At 39.5% G+C, this 19,483-nt stretch overlaps 1 protein-coding gene across 1 annotated transcript; it reads left to right on the top strand.

Annotated features, from left to right (window-relative positions):
- Window positions 1-106: 106 nt before the first annotated feature.
- Window positions 107-12,643, top strand: ccnj (cyclin J). Its single transcript, XM_034121826.1, is given in 7 exon segments — window positions 107-251; window positions 477-566; window positions 1,686-1,896; window positions 1,976-2,275; window positions 9,106-9,265; window positions 11,642-11,695; window positions 11,697-12,643. Coding segments are annotated over 6 exon segments (1,095 nt in total). The 5' UTR covers window positions 107-251; window positions 477-497; the 3' UTR covers window positions 11,998-12,643.
- Window positions 12,644-19,483: the final 6,840 nt, after the last annotated feature.

Below are 19,483 nucleotides of genomic sequence, written 5' to 3' on the forward strand. Positions count from 1 at the left end.
TTTAACCACCAGTTTTTATTTTCAGCCCGCTAAACGCCTCATTTTGGCTGACACAGATTTATTTGACCAGTGGTTTCAGTTCAAAGCTGCTATTTCCGGCAGCACCTGAAGGCAGCAGTTGTGTTTGCTGAACTCGTGCTGAGCCTCGCAGCCTCACCCACTACAACAATGACTGTGAGCAAGCATGTCCGGCTGGTTTGAAGTTTACTTCAGTGAAACTGCCCGAAATATTCTCTACATGTGCTCATAGGGTGAGTGTCCTCTGTTGAGCCTCAGACAAACACCTTTTAATCCCTAGTGCAGAAAAATACTACACAGAGATTGAGCGACTGTGCCTACTTCTGATCCGCTATCGTGGACAGTTATGCGGCTGTTGCATGAAACGTCAGCAAGTTTAGATAGTTTCCATGTGCAGAGCATCTTCAGCATAAAGAGGTTTATGATTGATTGTCTTTCCCATGTGTTGCATTTCAAAGGTTTCAGAAGCACTGTGTCAAATGGAGCTGGAGGACCAATGGTGGAAAGGACAGCTGGCTGCAGACATCTACCAGGCGCTGCGGTACAAAGTGAGTGGGATAACTTTAGTGATGGCTGCCAGGTCACATCAACCATGACAATACACTTGTTTTTAATCCTGTGTCATGCTAAATGTTGTTAAGAACATCTTGTTTAGTGGGAATGCTGATACACCTTTTTACTTTCTTTTCTTCACTCATCACACATTCAAGCCCCCAGTGTTCATGTATCATTCCAATCTAAATTCTTCACTTTCTTCTTACACATTACATTTCAGCATAGCAGTTTAGCATCAGCTTTTCAGCATAAAGCATTCCCACTAGCAATTTATTCAGGAATTGCATTCTCTAGTGTTATATTAATGCTACCTTTTTTAATGATTGGATATTTTAGTTATTGCATGTCTGTGATGTATTCTTCTTTTAGGAATATACAGAATAAGTCGATATTTAAAAAAAGATTCACAACATATACATGATTTTATATTACAATCACTTTTGTTAATAAAAATAAAATATTATTTTGATAATTTCTTTTTGTTTGTAGGCTATGTGTTTTTTAATTAAAGAATGGGGTCATACACAGTAAGACACAGATTGTGCACATCACACATTTCTTTTAAACAGAGCAACGGAAATCCCCATATTTCAGGGTCTGATAACAGCATTTTATGATTACATTTTTTGTATAATTGTTTTAGGCATACACCAATCAAGCCGATAATTAAAAAAATAAAATATTTGGGAGATAGATAAAATACTGTTGTATTGTAAAACTACTATATTGATTTTTTTTGTATTTATTGAATTTCGTTTCATTATAATAATTTTTAAATAAATCTGCATACAAATGTAATGAAAAAGCGTTTTGCTGTTAAAAAAGAACATGGTCTTGATTTTTTTGTAAAATCGAAAAAACCCATAAGTTCAAAAAACTACTTTTTTATGTAATATTTGCATTAAAAAAACAACTATTATTATCAATTATTTAAAAAGGTAGTGTTTTTGGGCGATCGATTAACCAATTAGTCAACTCATACTCTAAGCAGATCTAGTACCGAAATTACTTGATCCTTCTAGCTGTGTTTTTTGTATACGTTTGCAAATATACATTGCATTGTAACCAAACTTTAATGTAGTGAACATAAAATCCCATGCGTCGTCCAACAGGAGCTCAAGTTGCCTTCCTTCAAAGGCCAGTCTCCTCAGCTCAACTTGAGGCGGTACTTCGCAGACCTCATAGCCATCGTCAGCAACCGCTTCAGGCTGTGTCCTGCAGCCCGACACCTGGCCGTCTACCTGCTGGACCTCTTCATGGACCGCTATGATGTCACGGTGCAGCAGCTTCACATGGTCTCACTCTCATGTCTTCTTCTGGCCAGTAAGTGCGTAGATGACCTCCCGCTCCAGCACGTGTTTCTGGTTTGCTCGTGATGATTTGTAACTCTTAATCATCACAGGTAAATTTGAGGAAAGGGAGGACCGGGTACCCAAGCTGGAGACCCTGAACAGCCTGGGCTGCATGGTTTCCATGAACCTGGTGCTGACCAAGCAGGGTCTACTTCACATGGAGCTGCTGCTGCTGGAAACCTTCCAGTGGAACCTGTACCTCCCCACAGCCGCTCATTTCATAGAGTACTACCTGTCTATGGCTGTCCAAGAGGGGGACCTCCATGATGGCTGGCCGATGACGAGCTTCGAGAAGACCAAACTATACATGGCCAAGTATGCGGATTACTTCCTGGAGGTTTCCTTGCAAGGTGAGTGTCATTTCGTCAGGTAATGGGAACCTGCCAAACACACTCTGCTGTCTTTCATATGGCTTTCCATGTGGGGTCCGATTACATGCAGGGTTCCTTGAAGAGATCTCCAAAGTGTTTATGTAAAGTTTCCAGGCTGGCCAGCAGCAACCTATGTAAAGGATACAACAGGTTTAATGCCTTGATTTGTCTTTTTTTGTACTGCTTTTTATACAAAAAAAGATCTTCAATTGGCTATTCTTTATAAAATGAAAGGAGAAGTAATGAGGTATCTACATGCAAAATGTGGTTCTATATGTATATTTCTTTGATTAAATTGAACTGTTTTTGTGAAGAAAATTGTATTTTTATGTATACATTATAAATACATTTTGTCCCCAATGGGACATTTTGCTTGGGAAAAACTGCTGCACACAGCTACAATTCACAACATAGTCAACAAGACAGTGCAGGTATTCTCCAGAGACGCTGAATACATTGCAATTTATAAAAATATATATGAATAAATGTAAAGTAATACATTTAAATGTTTACTACAACAAATCACATGAATTCCACAAGAAAGCTTAGCTTGGCAGCTACTCTGATAAGCTAGTTAGCTTTAGCAGGAGTTTAGCTAGGTTTCTATTAGGGATGCTCCGATCGCCAATTTTGGGGCCGATCGCCGGAATCAGTATTGGCCGATCGCCGATCCGATCGAGTGGGCGGGGCCTAAATGGAAGATTTAAACATCACTTTAAATCTTCCATTTAAAGTGATGTTTAAAACTCAGTTAATCGGGCTCATTCACTGGAGCTTCCACAAACAACAATCAACTTAATTATTACATTCAAATGATGTACATTATTCAAGTTTACATTCACTTTGGATAATAACACGGGAGAAATGAGCGGAAGCGCTCTCTTTTCCTCTCTCCCTCTCTCTCTTCCCCTCTCTCTCTCTCCTGACAGCCTGTCAGTATCTCCTGCAGCTCACTGATCCAGTAATGAGTGACACGACAGTGAAGAATAAATATATTTATAACTAGTTTAGCTTGTTCCAGAGGTAGATCAAATAGCTAAGTGTGTTAGGTCTTAGTGTGTGTGTGTTGCTCCGCTCACCGGTCCGTCACAGCGGGTGGAGCTGCAGGATTTCTGCTTCACACACGTTGCATACCGCTATTTTACTGTCTTTTTCGGACACCTTAAAATAATGCCAGACCGGTGAAGCCATTTTGGCGAGCTTGTTTTGCCGCGCACAGAGAAAAGTGTCATGTATTTTACGTCATGTGATCGGCTCTCGCGATCGGCATGTTTAGAGAGCACCGATCGATCGGTAGAGAGTGAGTATCGGCAGATCTCGATCGGTGACCGATCGATCGGAGCATCCCTAGTTTCTATGCTAATTCATGAGTGAATGCAGTAATGTAAAACTTGGTAAGATCATGGTGCTTCAAGATTTTAATCATTTTGATTACAGCTGGATAAATACCAATTAGTAGTGTAATTTTTGATAAAGCTAAGGCTAGCTGTACCATCTGACTTGCTTTTCTTTCACTTGATGTAGCACTCTTTGTGATAACTGTCGTTTTGTGGCAGTTAAGAAATGGGATGACTGCTTTGACAGCCCAAACAATTTGTATGCTATTTTTAGGAAAATGTTTGGGCATGATGATTTCTGTACAAGCTAACAAACATCAAAAAGTTAGATTACGGTCAAAACTCTATTTTGAAAGATTTTAAAGTTTCTTGGAGTCGGGAGGCCTGCTAATTTATTCCGGCGAATTACTCAGACCTACTAATTGACCTAACAGAAGTTATTGAGTCTATGTAAGTTTACTGCTAGGCTCGGATCCACCAACGTCAGCAAGATCTCACCTCTATTAACTCCTGAAGAACCAGGTTAAATGAACTGCTGTTTCAATTCAGACGACCCGCTAAATCTGTTTAAGCGATCCCGAAGGATTTTGATATCAGTAATGAGGTGTGGCCCTACCTAAGTGTGAGTGTGGCAGTGTGCAATCTTACCTTTGAAGCAGGAGAGGATAACGCAGATGTCTTAAGTTGTCCCAATCCAAAAGGTGGGATCAGTTTATTTGAAGAAAAATTGGTCCACACTTATACAGGGTTTCTACCTTCTCTCGTTACTACATGACAATCCTACAAAACATATCATGCTGTGGTCATGTTCTAATATGAAACCTCAATTCACAGTTTTACATTTATTACACTAAATTGTAACTTCAACTGCCCAATTCAGTTGTGACATTTAAAATCGTCCGACAGAATTTAGAGGCATCTCCTCATAAATGACCGGTGATAATAAAAAGCACATTCAAACTTTCATTCAACAAATTAATTCACGTACACATCTAGTCCCGCATGAATTCGAAGGACCTTCCTCACAGGTGGCAGGGTGCTAAACTTTCAACAAATCCATTTATTCTGCATTCAACAAATCATTTTGTATACACATCTAGTCCCGCATGAATTCAGAGGACCTTCCTCATAGGTGGCAGGGTTATAATCTTTCAACAAACAATTCATTCAGCTTTCAACAAAGAAATTCACTCCGCATTCAAGAAAGAAATTCAAGCGATATTTACCAAGTTTGAGAGAACCTTACCGAGGCAAAAACCCAGCTCTCCAGGGAGAGAGCTTACTGGGAGAGAGCATACCAGGGGAAAAACCCCCCTCTCTCGAGTTTGCTCCCTCTCTGCTAGTGTTTTTATGCTCGAAACAGGACAGAAAAACCTAAAGACACCTCCTCCATACCCATATTTGTGGAAACTGGGCATGACTTGCAAAATATTATTTTCGGTTATGGCACAAACACCTTTTTGGGGCCTCAGTAGGGCTGTGCGATTATGGCAAAAATCATAATCACGATTATTTTGGTCAATAATTGATATCACGATTATTAAACGATTATTCATTGACTTTGAAAACATCCATTTATTGAACTTTAAAACAAATACAAATAATAATTTGAACAGTATCTTTTTAACTGTTGTTTACCCTGAATGTATAATTCAACTGAAAAACCAATATAAAAATAAATGATACATTTACATTTAAATAAATAATATCAAAATAATAAATACCAATAAACAAGATCAACAAATATTTTGGAGCGCACTTCAACAAGCTACTAAACATATGTAAATATGATAAATACAAATAAATTAGACTAAGTTTGTGGTGACTGATGTTGCACTATCTGATCATTCCTGTGTTTTCTTTGAGAGCTCTATTTCTGTTCACAAAAATGTTCAGAAAGAGGTAACCACAAAGCGATATTTAACTGAAAATACTAGGGAAATGTTTACTCATAATTTTTCATCCACACTTGCCCCTGCTAACATCTCAGTAAACGAGCTAGTAGATCATTTTAATTCAAAAATTAAAAATGTTATAGATACCATTGCTCCAACTAAGGTAAAGGAAGTGATTGGCAAGAAAATATCTCCATGGAGAAAGGCCATGACCGTGAGAACAGAAAAAAGAGTGTCGAAAAGCTGAACGTAGGTGGCGAAAAACAAATCTCCAGGTTCACTTTGAAATCTATAAAGAGAGACTTGGCCTTTATAATTTGGAATTGAAAAACGCACGACAGTCTTTCTTCTCTGACATCATTACCATAAACAAAAACAACAAACGTGACTAACTAACCCCCCAGTGTCAGTAGCATCTGAATTTCTATCCACCAGGGCATGCAATGATTTTGCCTCCTTCTTCACTGACAAAATTCAGAAAATTAGACAAGCAGTCAGTGCTTCTGCATCAGGTACAGCAAATGTGTTGTCCCTGTATCCACCTAATATCAATTCAAACGCCATGACACAATTCCATCAGATTAATGATAAAAACTTAGAGGACATTATTCAACTTCTGAAATCCTCCTCCTGCTGCCTTGATATTATTCCACCAGGATTTTTCAAAGATGTTTTTCATTGCATGGCCTCAGATCTACTTCATATAGTAAACACATCTCTTCACTCAGGTATTTTTCCACAGGCACTGAAAACTGCAGTCATTAAACCGCTCTTAAAAAAGAATAATCTAGATGCTTCAGTAATGAACAATTACAGGCCAATATCAAACCTGCCATTTCTAGGTATAATCATTGAAAAAGTTGTATTTCAACAGTTGAGTAACTTCTTGCATTTAAATAACTGTTTGGATGTGTTCCAGTCAGGATTTCGTCCAAACCACAGCACTGAGACTGCTCTTGTAAAGGTCTTCAATGACATCCACTTAAACACAGACAGTGGCAGAACTTCAGTGTTAGTATTATTAGATCTCAGTGCTGCGTTTGATACTGTTGACCACAACATATTACTAGACCGACTAGAAAACTGGGTGGGACTTTCGGAAACAGTTCTAAATTGGTTTGAGTCCTACTTAAAGGACAGAAAAAACGTTGTTTCTATAGGTAAATACACATCTGCGTTGACAGATAAGACATGTGGGGTACCTCAAGGCTCCATCTTGGGGCCTCTTCTCTTTAACATCTACATGCTACCACTGGCTCAGATAATGAAAAACAACAAAATAAGTTACCATAGCTATGCGGATGACACACAAATGTACGTAACAATTTCACCAGGAGACTATGCTCCAATTCAAACACTAAGTGCATTGAACAAATCAATGACTGGATGTGTCAGAACTTTCTCCAATTAAACAAAGATAAAACTGAGGTAATGGTTTTTGGAGCCAAGGCAGAACGTATAAAAGTTAGCGCTGAGCTTCAGTCTGCAATGTTCAAAACAACAGATAAAGCCAGAAATCTAGGTGTAGTCATGGACTCTGACCTGAGTTTCAACAGTCACATTAAAACAGTTACTAAATCAGCCTACTATCACCTAAAGAATATATCCAGGATTAAAAGACTAATGTCACAGCAGGATTTGGAAAAACTTGTCCATGCTTTTATCTTCAGTAGACTGGACTACTGTAATGGTGTCTTTACAGGTCTCACTAAAAAATCTATTAGAAAGCTGCAGCTAATTCAGAACACCGCTGCTCGAGTCCTCACTAACACTAAGAAAGTGGATCACATCACTCCTGTTCTGAAGTCTTTACACTGGCTTCCTGTGTGTCAAAGAATAGATTTCAAAATATTGTTGCTGGTTTATAAAGCTTTGAATGGTTTAGGCCCAAAATACATGTCTGACCTACTGCTAAATTATGAACCATCCAGAACTCTCAGGTCTTCAGGGACTGGTCAGCTTTCTGTCCCCAGAGTCAGAACTAAACATGGTAAAGCAGCGTTCAGTTATTATGCTCCAAATATCTGGAACAAACTCCCAGAAACCTGCAGGTCCGCTGCAACTCTTACTACTTTTAAATCCAGGCTGAAGACTTTTCTTTTTGCCGCTGCTTTTAATTGAACTATTCATATCTTAAACTGCACTGTAACTTTTATCCATGTATTTTTTTCTTTTAATGTTTATTTTATTATCTTTTATTTTTAATGACTGATTTGAAATGCCATTTTCTTAATGTCTTCCATTTTTGTAAAGCACTTTGAATTGCCTTGTGTTGAAAGGTGCTATATAAATAAACTTGCCTTGCCTAAACTTGCCTTGCCTAAATGTGCAGTGCACTGTCACAACCAAGCAAAGCAAAATAATCGTTTTTTTCGATTATGTTGTTTTCGTAATTGTGGCAGGCCAAAATCGTAATTGCGATTAAAATACGATTTAATTGCACAGCCCTAGGCCTCAGTCCTTCTCCAAAAAGTCAGGAGTCCCCCTCCCTGTGTACTGCTGTGAGGGAAGAGGGAAGAAAGTGGGTGTTTCTCAATCGCGAGTACGCTTGCTTGGTAGCACATGTCTGCCGAGCATCTTGCTTCAGAAGTGAGTCAAGAATACTTCCTGGCATTTGGAAAACGAAGAGTGGAACACGCTAGCGAGTGTGCAGGTGTGCGTCATATGAGAGGCCCCGCCTTACATCTTCCGCCACAGATTTGGGGAAATTGGTCCGTGCGCAAAGCATTGTGGGGATTTTAAGACCGCGGAGTCTACTCATGTGCAGCCTCGATATTTCTCCAAACGGAGTACGCCGGGCTCGGTAGATTTCCAAGTATGCTGGAGATTGGAACAGTACTTCGGCGGCACTCGATGACGTAGTATGCTTGAAATAGTGGCTCTGAAGCAGCTTTACTCACGATTGAGAAACACCCACTGTCTCCCCTCCCTTATCAGTGACACCCATAAATCATAATAGGCCTCAATCTCAACTTAAAGGTGGGGTAGGTAATTTGAGAAACCAGCTCGAGTGCGCTAGAATTTGAAAATACACAGCCGGAAAAAATCTGCCACTTCCTTACAGAGCCCCTCCTCCAACACACACGAACGCGCACATGACCAATGAGGGCACGAGATAAGTTTGTGTGCACAGATGGAAGGCTGACAGGCAGGTAGGCCATCCAGTTATTTTAGCCGGGCCGGCTAAAATGATTGGTCGTGCTTTTTACAGTACTACGGCTTCCACAGATGACATTTTTTTATGGATTTTTTGTCAAAGCACTTAACATCCCGATAGCAATGAATATCTTAAGAGCATTCCATGGAATATAACAAAAAGTGTATCTCGAGCCGGTTTCTCAAACTTACCTACCCCACCTTTAACAAACCACTTGTGTTTTGTTTATACTGTAAATATAGAAAATCATAAAATATGAAGCATTTTCATTGTGGGTTATACAAGAATATATTTGATTATATTAACTTTCGTTTTAAGTATTCAACCTAATATGGAGACCTCAACAAGTTACTAGCTATAGCGTGTAGAGCAGTGCAGTTATTTGCTTCACCTGCTAATGGATTCTCTTTCTCCCCTTAGATCATCAGTTCTTGTGTTTCTCCCCCTCGCTGGTGTCTGCTGCGTGTGTAGCTACCTCCCGCCTCATCCTCCACCTGTCCCCCACATGGCCCCCCCGACTGGTGTGCCTCACAGACTACACCTGGGACAACCTGGTCCCATGTGCTGAGAAACTACTCATGTGAGTATCTGTCTGTAGCTCTGTTATACCCCTTTCACACCAAGGCTTTTCCCGTTCTAGCTCCGTGCTAGAGCTTTTCTGGTTCAGAACCGGTTCTTCGGTTCAGCTCCCGCTCTGTTCACACCGCTCAGAGCCCGACTGGTGCTGCCGCTGCTGCGTCATGACGTCACAGTTTACGTCGCTGATTTTCTCCCCAACGGAGCTCACAACAACAACGGGCCGGGGACTGCGTCGGGTCGATGATCGTGTTGCTTTTAATCATACGAAGCCAGATTAAATTAAATAACGACTTATCCAACCTTATACTTTTCTCCAGAGTGCCGTGGTTCATTGTTTATTCATGTGTTTCAGCGGCATTTACCGACCGCTGCAGTGCTGGCTGGCTGCTCTTCCACGGGAGTGTATTCTCCCGTTAGCTCCGGGTTAGCTCACACGGCTCTAAAGTATTCACTGTCTGACTGTCACACAAGCAGCTGATACATATCCCCAGTTCCCCTTAAGTGAATGTGTGTCAGTCTGAATTGACGCTGTTTGGCATCACAACGCTGTTATGAAAGTTTCTCTGGTATAACATGGGTGATGTTAGCATAGCAACCGAAGCTAAACTGACTACTTGCTAAGCCGTTTTATACAGGCACTTTTTACCGGCGTATTTTTCATTATGATTCTACTTGTGATAGTTTGGACATGACAACCTGTGCAGCCCATGTATTGATTCCATCCGATAGCTGCTATAATAAAACAAAACGTCTGCCTGCTCTCCACAATGATCAATAACAGCGAACGGATGGTCAAAGTAAGGTACAAATAAACAGAATCACACGAAGCCTGGTTAGTGTTGCCTGACTTTATAAAGTGTGTTTTTTTTTTTATAAGTGTGTGGTTGCGTTCTAGTCACTTTGCTCAGCGCTACTGCTTGTTACAACTTTTATTTGCCGTACTCGCCTTAACTGTTAGCTCAGGTTAATCTCGCCCCCCTCCGACGTAAGCGTGACGTATGCGGTTCTTGCTTCTAGACGGACAACCGCTCCGCTGCGGTGTGAACAGGAAAACCCGGTGCTTTTCAAGCTCCAGCTCCGAACCGGCCCTGAAACACCGTTGGTGTGAATGGGGTATTAGAGCAGTGGTTCCCAACCTGGGTGGTGCAGCGCTATTGGAGAGGGGGCACGTGAAGCTTGGGAAGAAGTTGTAAACAAACATTGTTTGCTCATCAAATCAATAAAATGGACACATGTTTAACACAACCGGCAGTTAAAAGAAAAGTGGGTGAGCCCACGACAAGCCTTTCAGCTATAATGCCCAAATCAACAAAGTATGATGAGGCATACATCTACCTTGACATCTAACGTGGTCGGTGGGGAGATCTCTCTCTCTGTGCGGCGGGGGGGGGCAGCTCGTTCACAGACTCGCTGCAGCACCGTGCACACAGAGATCCGCCGGTGGAGAACAGAGCGTTCAAAAGTAACAATCTACAGGGCTCGATGTGGTCAATGCTCATTCGCCATAAGTATTTCCGCGTGTCCATCAGCTGGCCAAAAGGCATCATATTCATACGGAGAAATGTACCGTTTTCAACTTCCTTAACTCGGAGTTCTGTTGCTCCAATTACGTGTAAGATGGAAGAAGTACTCAGATCAAGTACTTAAGTAAAAGTAGTATACTGCAGGGTAGCTTGTGAATTTACTCCAGGTGTAACTAAAGTCTGATTTAAGAGTTGATTATATTTCACATCATTAATCCAGATCTGTAAAGTAACTAAAGGGATTAAATACATGTAGTGGAGTAAAAGTACACCATTTACCTCTGGACTGTACTGGAGCAGAATTACAAAGAAGCAAAAGTGGACCTCAAAATAAGTACAGTAGGCTACTTGAGTAAATATACTTAGTTACTACCATAATCCACACTATACATAAAATAAATCAATGTTAATTCTGTTTCCAATTTGTTTAAAAAATTAAAAATAACCTATAAAAATACTGTTAAAGTACCGGATCGATAACACGTATTTGTAATTGTTTCAATTAGGCCTCATTATTTCACAGTTGCACAGGATCATCTGCCAATACAAGCACTTTTGTTCATGTTCATCCATAATAAAATATAAAATTATAGTTGGATCTTTTTGTCTTGTTATTATTGGCAGCGAAAATGTAATGTTTGTACAACTATATACAATTAATTCTACCAATCTCTGTGGGAACCGGGTAAGGGGGGTCTCGAAAATATTTCCAATTACCCAAGGGGGGCCTGACTGAAAAAGGTTGGGAACCACTGTGTTAGAGTAACACATTTATTTATTTATGACTTTATTCATTTGTGTCATTTACTGGCTAAACCTCATAACTCATCAGCTCTTTTCGTTCCTTTTTCTAGTGCTCATGACAGTGACGTCAAAGAGGCCAACAAGCAGAAGCTCCAGCAGCCCGCCCCCCCCCCCCCAGCAGCAGGGCCAGACGGTGTACCACGGTTCAGGCCAGACAGCCTCCGTGGCCCAGTACCTGCACCGGCCCAGCGTGCAGTACCCCCCCCAGCAGGCTCAGACCCCGGGCCTGGCCCCCCCCCACAGGCCTGCCTCCTACCTCAGCCACTCTGCTGCCGGCCTCCAGGCCCCCAACCCCAGCACCCAGCCCATCACTGCTGCCTCCCAGGATCCAAAGTCCGGCTTCCCCAACGGGGCTTACCAAGTCAGCATGCACTACACCTGCGCTGCTCCGTGCTTTGACAGATGAGGGCTTTTCAGGATTTTTTTGGGGGGAAGGGAAGATGTGTTTCTCTTGAACATAACAGAATACATTTAATGATCAAAAAGGTGTTTTTAATTTGGAGAGTCTTGATGAGATTGGTACAGCACTTTGAACCATAGGGTGTAAGATAATGTGCAATATGCATACTCTGCTGTTATATTCTGTGGAGAGCCTGCAATAGGATTTATTTTTGTTTAGATATTGGATATGAATGTTGTTGTGAGGTGGCTAGAGGCAGAGTTTGCACCACTAGTGTCACTGTATTATTAAGCTAGAGACCAAAAGTCTTGTATTTATTTGAGCCAAAATACCTCGGAAGTATTGAATGTACATGCACCCGGTGCCTGTTGCCTTTAAGTTATTAAGGGCAGTTTCCAAAAGGGACTTGCGTGGCTTTTTGGTTGAGATTAGAGACCACAGTTTGTGTTGGTGTTACCTTGAACTTTTTTCTTTTTTTTTTATGTTTCATTTGTAACTGACGAAAAAAACGTAAGAAAAAGAATACTCCTCGATGTCACAATTTATTTGCAGAGAAAATTGTTGCTCTTCTATACAAAGAGGATTTCAGTCGGTGCTGTGCACTCCTATGATACTTTTAATAAAATACAAATCTGTGTTAGTTGAACTGAGATTTCGTTGTCCTGTTTTCCTTTGACGCAGCCTCAGTTCTGGTTGGAAACCTAATGTGATGCACTCACTAAACTTCATTTTTTAGCTGTGTAACACACACTGCAGCTGAAACATGGAATGCTTCCAGAAAATTGAGGATCCCCCATCACTCATTGTTGTCTTTCTACTAGATGCATTAATGCATTAATACAAATATAATCCTGTTTTTGAACAAATGTTACTCTAAAATGTGCTATTAACATAGACTGTATATAAAGAGCCATTACTCTTAACAAGTCATTTTCTTTTGTTTCTCAAATATATTTTTATTCCAATTATCCAAGAATGGAATTGAATGCAGGACTTGTTACCTTTGCTACTTTTACTTAAAGGGCCCATGTCATGGCCATTTCCACTGATCATAATTACATTGTTGAGGTATACTAAAATAGATTTATACTGTGCAATTTTCCAAACTCACATTGGTTTCGCATACAGCATCTCTGTCAAGCATGTGTATTCAGCAGTATTCACTTTCTCCACTAAACGACTCGTTGGAGCTCTTGCCCCCCCCTCCCTGTGAGCCTAGTGTGCTCCGATTGGTCAGCTCGGCCACTCGTTCTGATTAGTCAACCACCAGAGAGGCTGCGCCCATGTCTAACAGTGCTTTTCCCGGCTGCTCTCAGCGTAACATCAGTCTTATCATGGCGTCGGCACAGCCGTATATTTTATATACATATATATTTTTAACTGTTGTTATAGAAGAGTGTGACGGCCCCAGGGCCTTTGTCTTACGATGGGGTGGAGCTGAAGAGGCTAATCAGCACGATCACGGACACCTCCGGACACTACGGCCCCAGTCTCTCTCCAAAGCGGCTGCAGGAAGACTAACTCTGCGATCCTCTCAACCACCTATCTCTGCATTTATCACAATAAATGTGCCGTGGTTTTGTAAACTCGTGTATGTCTCCTTGTCTTTGTGGCCTACGAGCCGCTCATAACAAAGAGTAAGTTATTTTTACCCGTTATAAACTACTACTGTTTGATGAGAAATCAAATCATGGTTTGCTATATATGAATTCAGGGAAGAAAGGATAGGCCTACTAAGTATTTCCATTAAACTTTATTTTTAGAAATGTACAAAATGAACATAAATATACATATATACACGGTATATCATCCATTCCTCCTCCTTGCATCTTGCCTGCGCACAGTCGGTGCGGTGCCTTTTAGCACGACGCCTCAGTAGTAGTAGAAGTGCCTTTTAGCACGTCATGGATTGTCCGCCAGGATCTGGCTGGACGAAATCAAATGCAAATCACAAAATATTAGAGAAACTTAGTTGTTTTAGATTCGTTAGTAGTAGTTGTGTAATGAACAGCTTGCCTGCTAATATGCTAACCTAGCTTTGTTTACCTTGGTAGCTAACACGATATGAACGTTAGCTTGGAGGAAAGGCAACTATAATGCAGTGTAATAAAACTACTATGAACAAAAGCTAGTGGTTCATATTAGGCTAGCAATAACGTGTTTATAATTGCAATCGTATACGGGTATTCTGCTACCATACAATGTAACTTGCATGAATACATTGTTTTGCGCTAGCATACAGCTAGCCTCGTTAGCTACATGCAGTATATGTACGTCACAATGTACGGTAAATCACAGTACAGTATACTGTATGAGTATTCCGTGTGTGTGAATGCAGACATTCTCCTGCTATGAGATACATGTATGCAAGGCCATCTGCTGATATTAGAGTTGATATATGGAAACGCTAGCAACTTAGTTAGCACAGTTAGCACTGTGTCAATGGCTTAGCAGTCCAACACAGTTTACACATTTAAACAGTCTTGTTTGATAAATACACAAATAACAATGCAAACTTACAGGTTGTATACCCAGATCTTCCCCTGCTCCAAACGGTCCAAACAAGCTGTGCATATCCGGCCTCAAACTGGGCAATGTTTTGGAAGCTTTCGTCTGTGAAATGCCGGTTCTTCGAACCTCTGGAGGAGGAACACGCCGCTGCTGGTGTGGCCATAGCTCTTCGGGATTGGTCCATTTCGTTCCGGGTACCGCATGACATCAGGCGGTACCCGGAAGAATCAAATGGGCAGTGACGTATCTCCAACGAGGCGTTTTGGGGAGGTATTTTCTGTGTTAGAGTTTTACTCGCTACAGGGTGTACTTTGAGGGTTTTGACTCTGCACACCGTTTACATGCATAAAAACCTTCATAACACACAAGGGGACGGGTAATAACCGGAAAAGCATGACATGGGAGCTTGTGTAAAACCTGAGTTGACAACTAAAAAGAAGAAACTGCCTTTAACAGTGTATGTCCTGGCGACCCGCGGCCAGCAGAGGGCAGTGTGTGCCACATTTCTGTTGATGCTCTGTTCTGGCTGTCTCCATGAGAAGAAAAAACACTCATGTTCTGGATATTAGAAAACCATGAAAACATTCCTGCAGTGCCTCAACACTTTTATTTTATTTGTTAAGGATTCAGCCCATTTTAAAATCCCGTAAATACGTTTTTTTTTCTCATTTTGTTTCAACTTGTAAAAACAATATTTATTTACCTTCTCTCTTTTTTTTTTTATAGCACTTTCCTATTTTAACTTTATATTTTTTTAACAAAAAAATCTCACCTGTAAAGCCCACCTGTAGATGCATTTTTTTGGTTTTCCCTTTCCTGTAATGTGTTATATGGGGCATTCTACCGAATTAGTACAAAGTGCGGTCCCACAACAAGAAAAACTATTTAACAAAACAATTAAGTATTCAGACATAGATATTTACTAAGAATATGTTATGGTCTATTTAAACATAAGGCATTACATTATATAGTGACAAGCTTAATATATACAAAAACATCATTTATAGGGTACTTTCTATTGGGAAGTAGCTGTCCCCAACCCTGACATCTAAATTTCAATTTCTGTAAATAAAACATATTTTTAAATGTTGTTCAATGGTGTATTTAGAAGATCTTTATAATTACATTCAAACAGAAGTTGGAATATTTAAATTTATTGTGGGTATCGTTTTTTTATAAAAAAACTATACTCAAAAAATCATGTCCCCAGTTTTCATGTCACTACCGAAACACAAGGGGTTTTAGTCCAATGGCTGAGCCTGGTTTTTAGCCACACCCCTGCATTTTTGACTAGGCAGTGACACTGCATCCCTGTCCCTCATGGCTGAATGGCAAGTAGCTATATCCCATACTTTTTATATAAATCTGTTCCAAAATCTGAAAATCGTCGTGTAACCTTAAGAATTGTCACTACCGAACACATATTATCTTCAATTAAGTAAACTTCTTCGGGGTTTTATGCAAAGTATTAGGTTTTATGTGTGTAAACCTCTTCAAAAACGTGTATGCTAGCCATGTACTTGCTAGCATTATTTAGTTATGCTCAATTTTAGCTAGAATCGTCACTACCGAAACATATGGTAAGCAGGCAAATCCCATAGTTTTGAAATAAATGTGTTTTAAAGTCTGAAAATCAGTGTGTTACTTTAAAGGTCTCTTATTATACTATTTTTAGGCATATATTATAGGTCTCAGATATATAAAAAACATGTCTATGAAGTGTTTTGCTCAAAATACCAAACAGATCATGCATTCTAGCCTCATCCCCCTCTATTTCAGCCTGTTATTAAAGTGCTGATTCTGGGTCAGTAGCTTCAAACATTCACACTTCAACATAAGGCATGTTATGAGTTAAGATTAAGCAATAAGGTTGAGGGAATATGAAACAACCTTGAGAACAAAATACTGCAGTCACTACCGAAACACTGGATGTTTTGTAAAAAATTAAGTATTGATTTATCAACTAAAATGATATGATACTGATTGGTTTAATGTATGTTCAATTTCAACAATCATCAACTCTGGAATCAATATGATCAGGATTATGCATTTTACAAAGAAAGTTTGCATTATGATTTTTATGAATTGTATAAATTGAAATTTGATAACAAATTCACTTTTATTAATTTAATTGTGAAAACCCTCAAGAAATATTTGTTAAAATACTATTTAGAGAAAGGAAGGTAAAACAATCTTAACAGGTTAATATAATACTTTTTTACTACAGTGTATGTACTATGTTTCGGTAGTGACCATTTTTGGTAGAGGAAGAACATTCCAATACAGTCTGAAAATACGATATAAAAATGTATGGTTCTTTTACTAGATATGTGTAATTTAGATATGGTACAAAATATATATGGACAAAGTTTTGGGAAAAAAACATACAAAATGTCCAAATATTTCCAACCTGACTTTGGTCCAATTTGGTAGAATGGCCCATAGGTTTGTATGCATGTAAATGTTCTGCAAAGGCTAAAATCCCTCAGTTTCTCCCCCCTGCCTGAAATGCCTCCAGTTGACACCTTTGTTTACTCCTTAATCATTATGACATCACTATGTAACACTTGCGCTTGTAAAGGCTAGCACTCCAACAAATAATACGTAATAGGCAAGGGGCGGGACATCTCTAAGTGGTTTGACCAATCACAACAGAGGTGACCAGCTAACCAATCAGACCAGACTGGGCTCTGGTTTCAGACAGAGGGTGAAAAGAGGTGCTGCAGTATGAGGAAACCACACTCACAAACAGACAACATTTTGTGTACTCTGAAAATCTGGAATCGTTGATATACTTTGAAAGAAAGGGGTCTTGGTATGTTCTTATTAAAGCCAGTCCCTGCTATAACACAATGTGGTCGGGTCTGAGAGAAATCTACATGTTACTAAGTGGCAGAAATAGCCTTTCCGCTCTGAGGTTATACACTGCGGAGCTTCCTGTGGAGGAGGAAGCAGTTTGATGAACCTGCTGGTGATGACCTCAGTGTTCTGGCTGTTTAGCATTCGGTATCTCCTCCTCCTCCTCCTCCTCCTCCTCCTCCACTGCTGTTCACTGTCTGTACAGATCAGATCAGTAGCCAAACTAGTAGGTGGACTAAAATGTATTGTGTCAACAAGGAAGCGTCATCCTAACTGCTTATTACTTCACTGTGTGCTCGTCCGGGTACACGCCTTTCAAAATACATATTGGCTCAGTGATTATCATTTTGGCAGTATTTTCACAACAGCATTGGAGATCCTCATTAAACAAGAATGAAGGAAAAGTAAACTCATCTCAACATCCCTTTTGAATGAGACAAAGATGTAGACAAATATCCATTACTCAATTATCTTGGCAAAGATAATAAATATAATGATATCTATAGAAATAAAAATGCTATCAGTCAAATTTCTCTTTAACTTGTGAGTTTTGTCTCTTTTTTTGGCAAATGAATTACACTCAAATAGGAGTGTAGCGAAGTGGAGTCTGTGACCGGAGAAACAGATACAAAAAGAACAGTTAGTCTGATTTTAGTTGCACTTTCTGTCATATTGGTATTGTTAAAATTATATTAATATTTCATATTTTTTTATCAAGGTTATCCTCAATATAAGTGTATTGCCTACAACATGAAATATGAAGATTTATACATCATTTATCCTTTTTTTAATCTAATATAGAACACTTGGTGATGATGATGGTATAATTTAGTGCTTTAATAAAAAAAACACTGCACGATTCTTACGTCATAGAGTGTCTAAACCCTGCTCAAGGATTAATCAGAAAAACACTTTTCAACTTCACATTTTTTTTTCTAAAGCGGATAAAGCACTCCTCCTCCAGATTCATGAGCTCATTACACTCAAAGCGCCTCGTAAAAATCACATTGTCTACATTCTGAAGGAGGATGAATAAGCCCTTCGAATACATTCATATGATAGACTTAAAAAAAGGTTTTGCCTTCATTCTATTCGGAAGGCAGATGACGGCCTGATATGTCAGGAAATATAGCAACATTTATGTTTGTGCCTGTATTGATAGACCTGTCTGTGTCTTTTCCCACTGTCTGTATCCTGTTGAATGATTCAGCAAAAAAACATCCAATTTGGTCAAAATAAAACTCATGTTTCATTTCCACATATTTTCATTCTGAAGTGTTGTCTATTTTTAAACATGTGTTTCTGTCTGTTTCCAGATTCTGCAGCTCTTTACACTGACATCATAGGTGGCGCACAGTTCAGCTTGGAAATACAATTGCATCATAGCTAGCCCAAAAATAAATGTGATGTAGCTTTTGCTGCAGGCCATCAGTTGCAATAAGAAATTGAAAATCTTTGCTAATTTCGTCTGATACTTCAAGTTTACATTTTGCAGTCTATCAAGCATTATGTTAAAAACATGCCAGAAATAGTTGTTACTTTTAATTGTCAAACAAGAGGTCACAAGCAGTTGTGATACAACAACCTTCTAACAAATCATCTAATGACCACGTTTTACTTAACGCTGAGCATTTGATCATACCTGTATGTCTTTTTTCTCTTTATGTCTGACCATTTTCTTTATCTCTAAGCGCTTGACCAATCACAACAGAGCCAGCCAGCTAACCAATCAGAGCAGACTGGACTCTGGTTTAAGACAGAGGGTGAAAAGAGGTGCTGCAGCACAGGCAGTATGAGAAAAATAAAGAGCTTTTTGAACATTAAAGCATGGAGACATGTCCCAGTAGAGGCACAAAATATGAATATGAACAATGATGTCCACCCCATGTCACTCTTGTTTTTTAGGGTCTTGTATTACATTACTTATACATTTTTAACTATAAAGCAGTTATGATTCGACCACCTTCTTACTAATCCTTTTTAAATGATCACATTTTAATTTCATTATTTAATGTTGTTGGTTTATTTATTTATTTATTTATTATTATTTAGGCTATTTAATAATGCTATAGTTAATGTTGAATTCAACAGTGCATTGTTCCCGTTCTATTTTCTTGTTTGC

The sequence above is a fragment of the Trematomus bernacchii genome, unplaced genomic scaffold, assembly GCF_902827165.1.
Source record: "Trematomus bernacchii unplaced genomic scaffold, fTreBer1.1, whole genome shotgun sequence".
Lineage (NCBI taxonomy): Eukaryota > Metazoa > Chordata > Actinopteri > Perciformes > Nototheniidae > Trematomus > Trematomus bernacchii.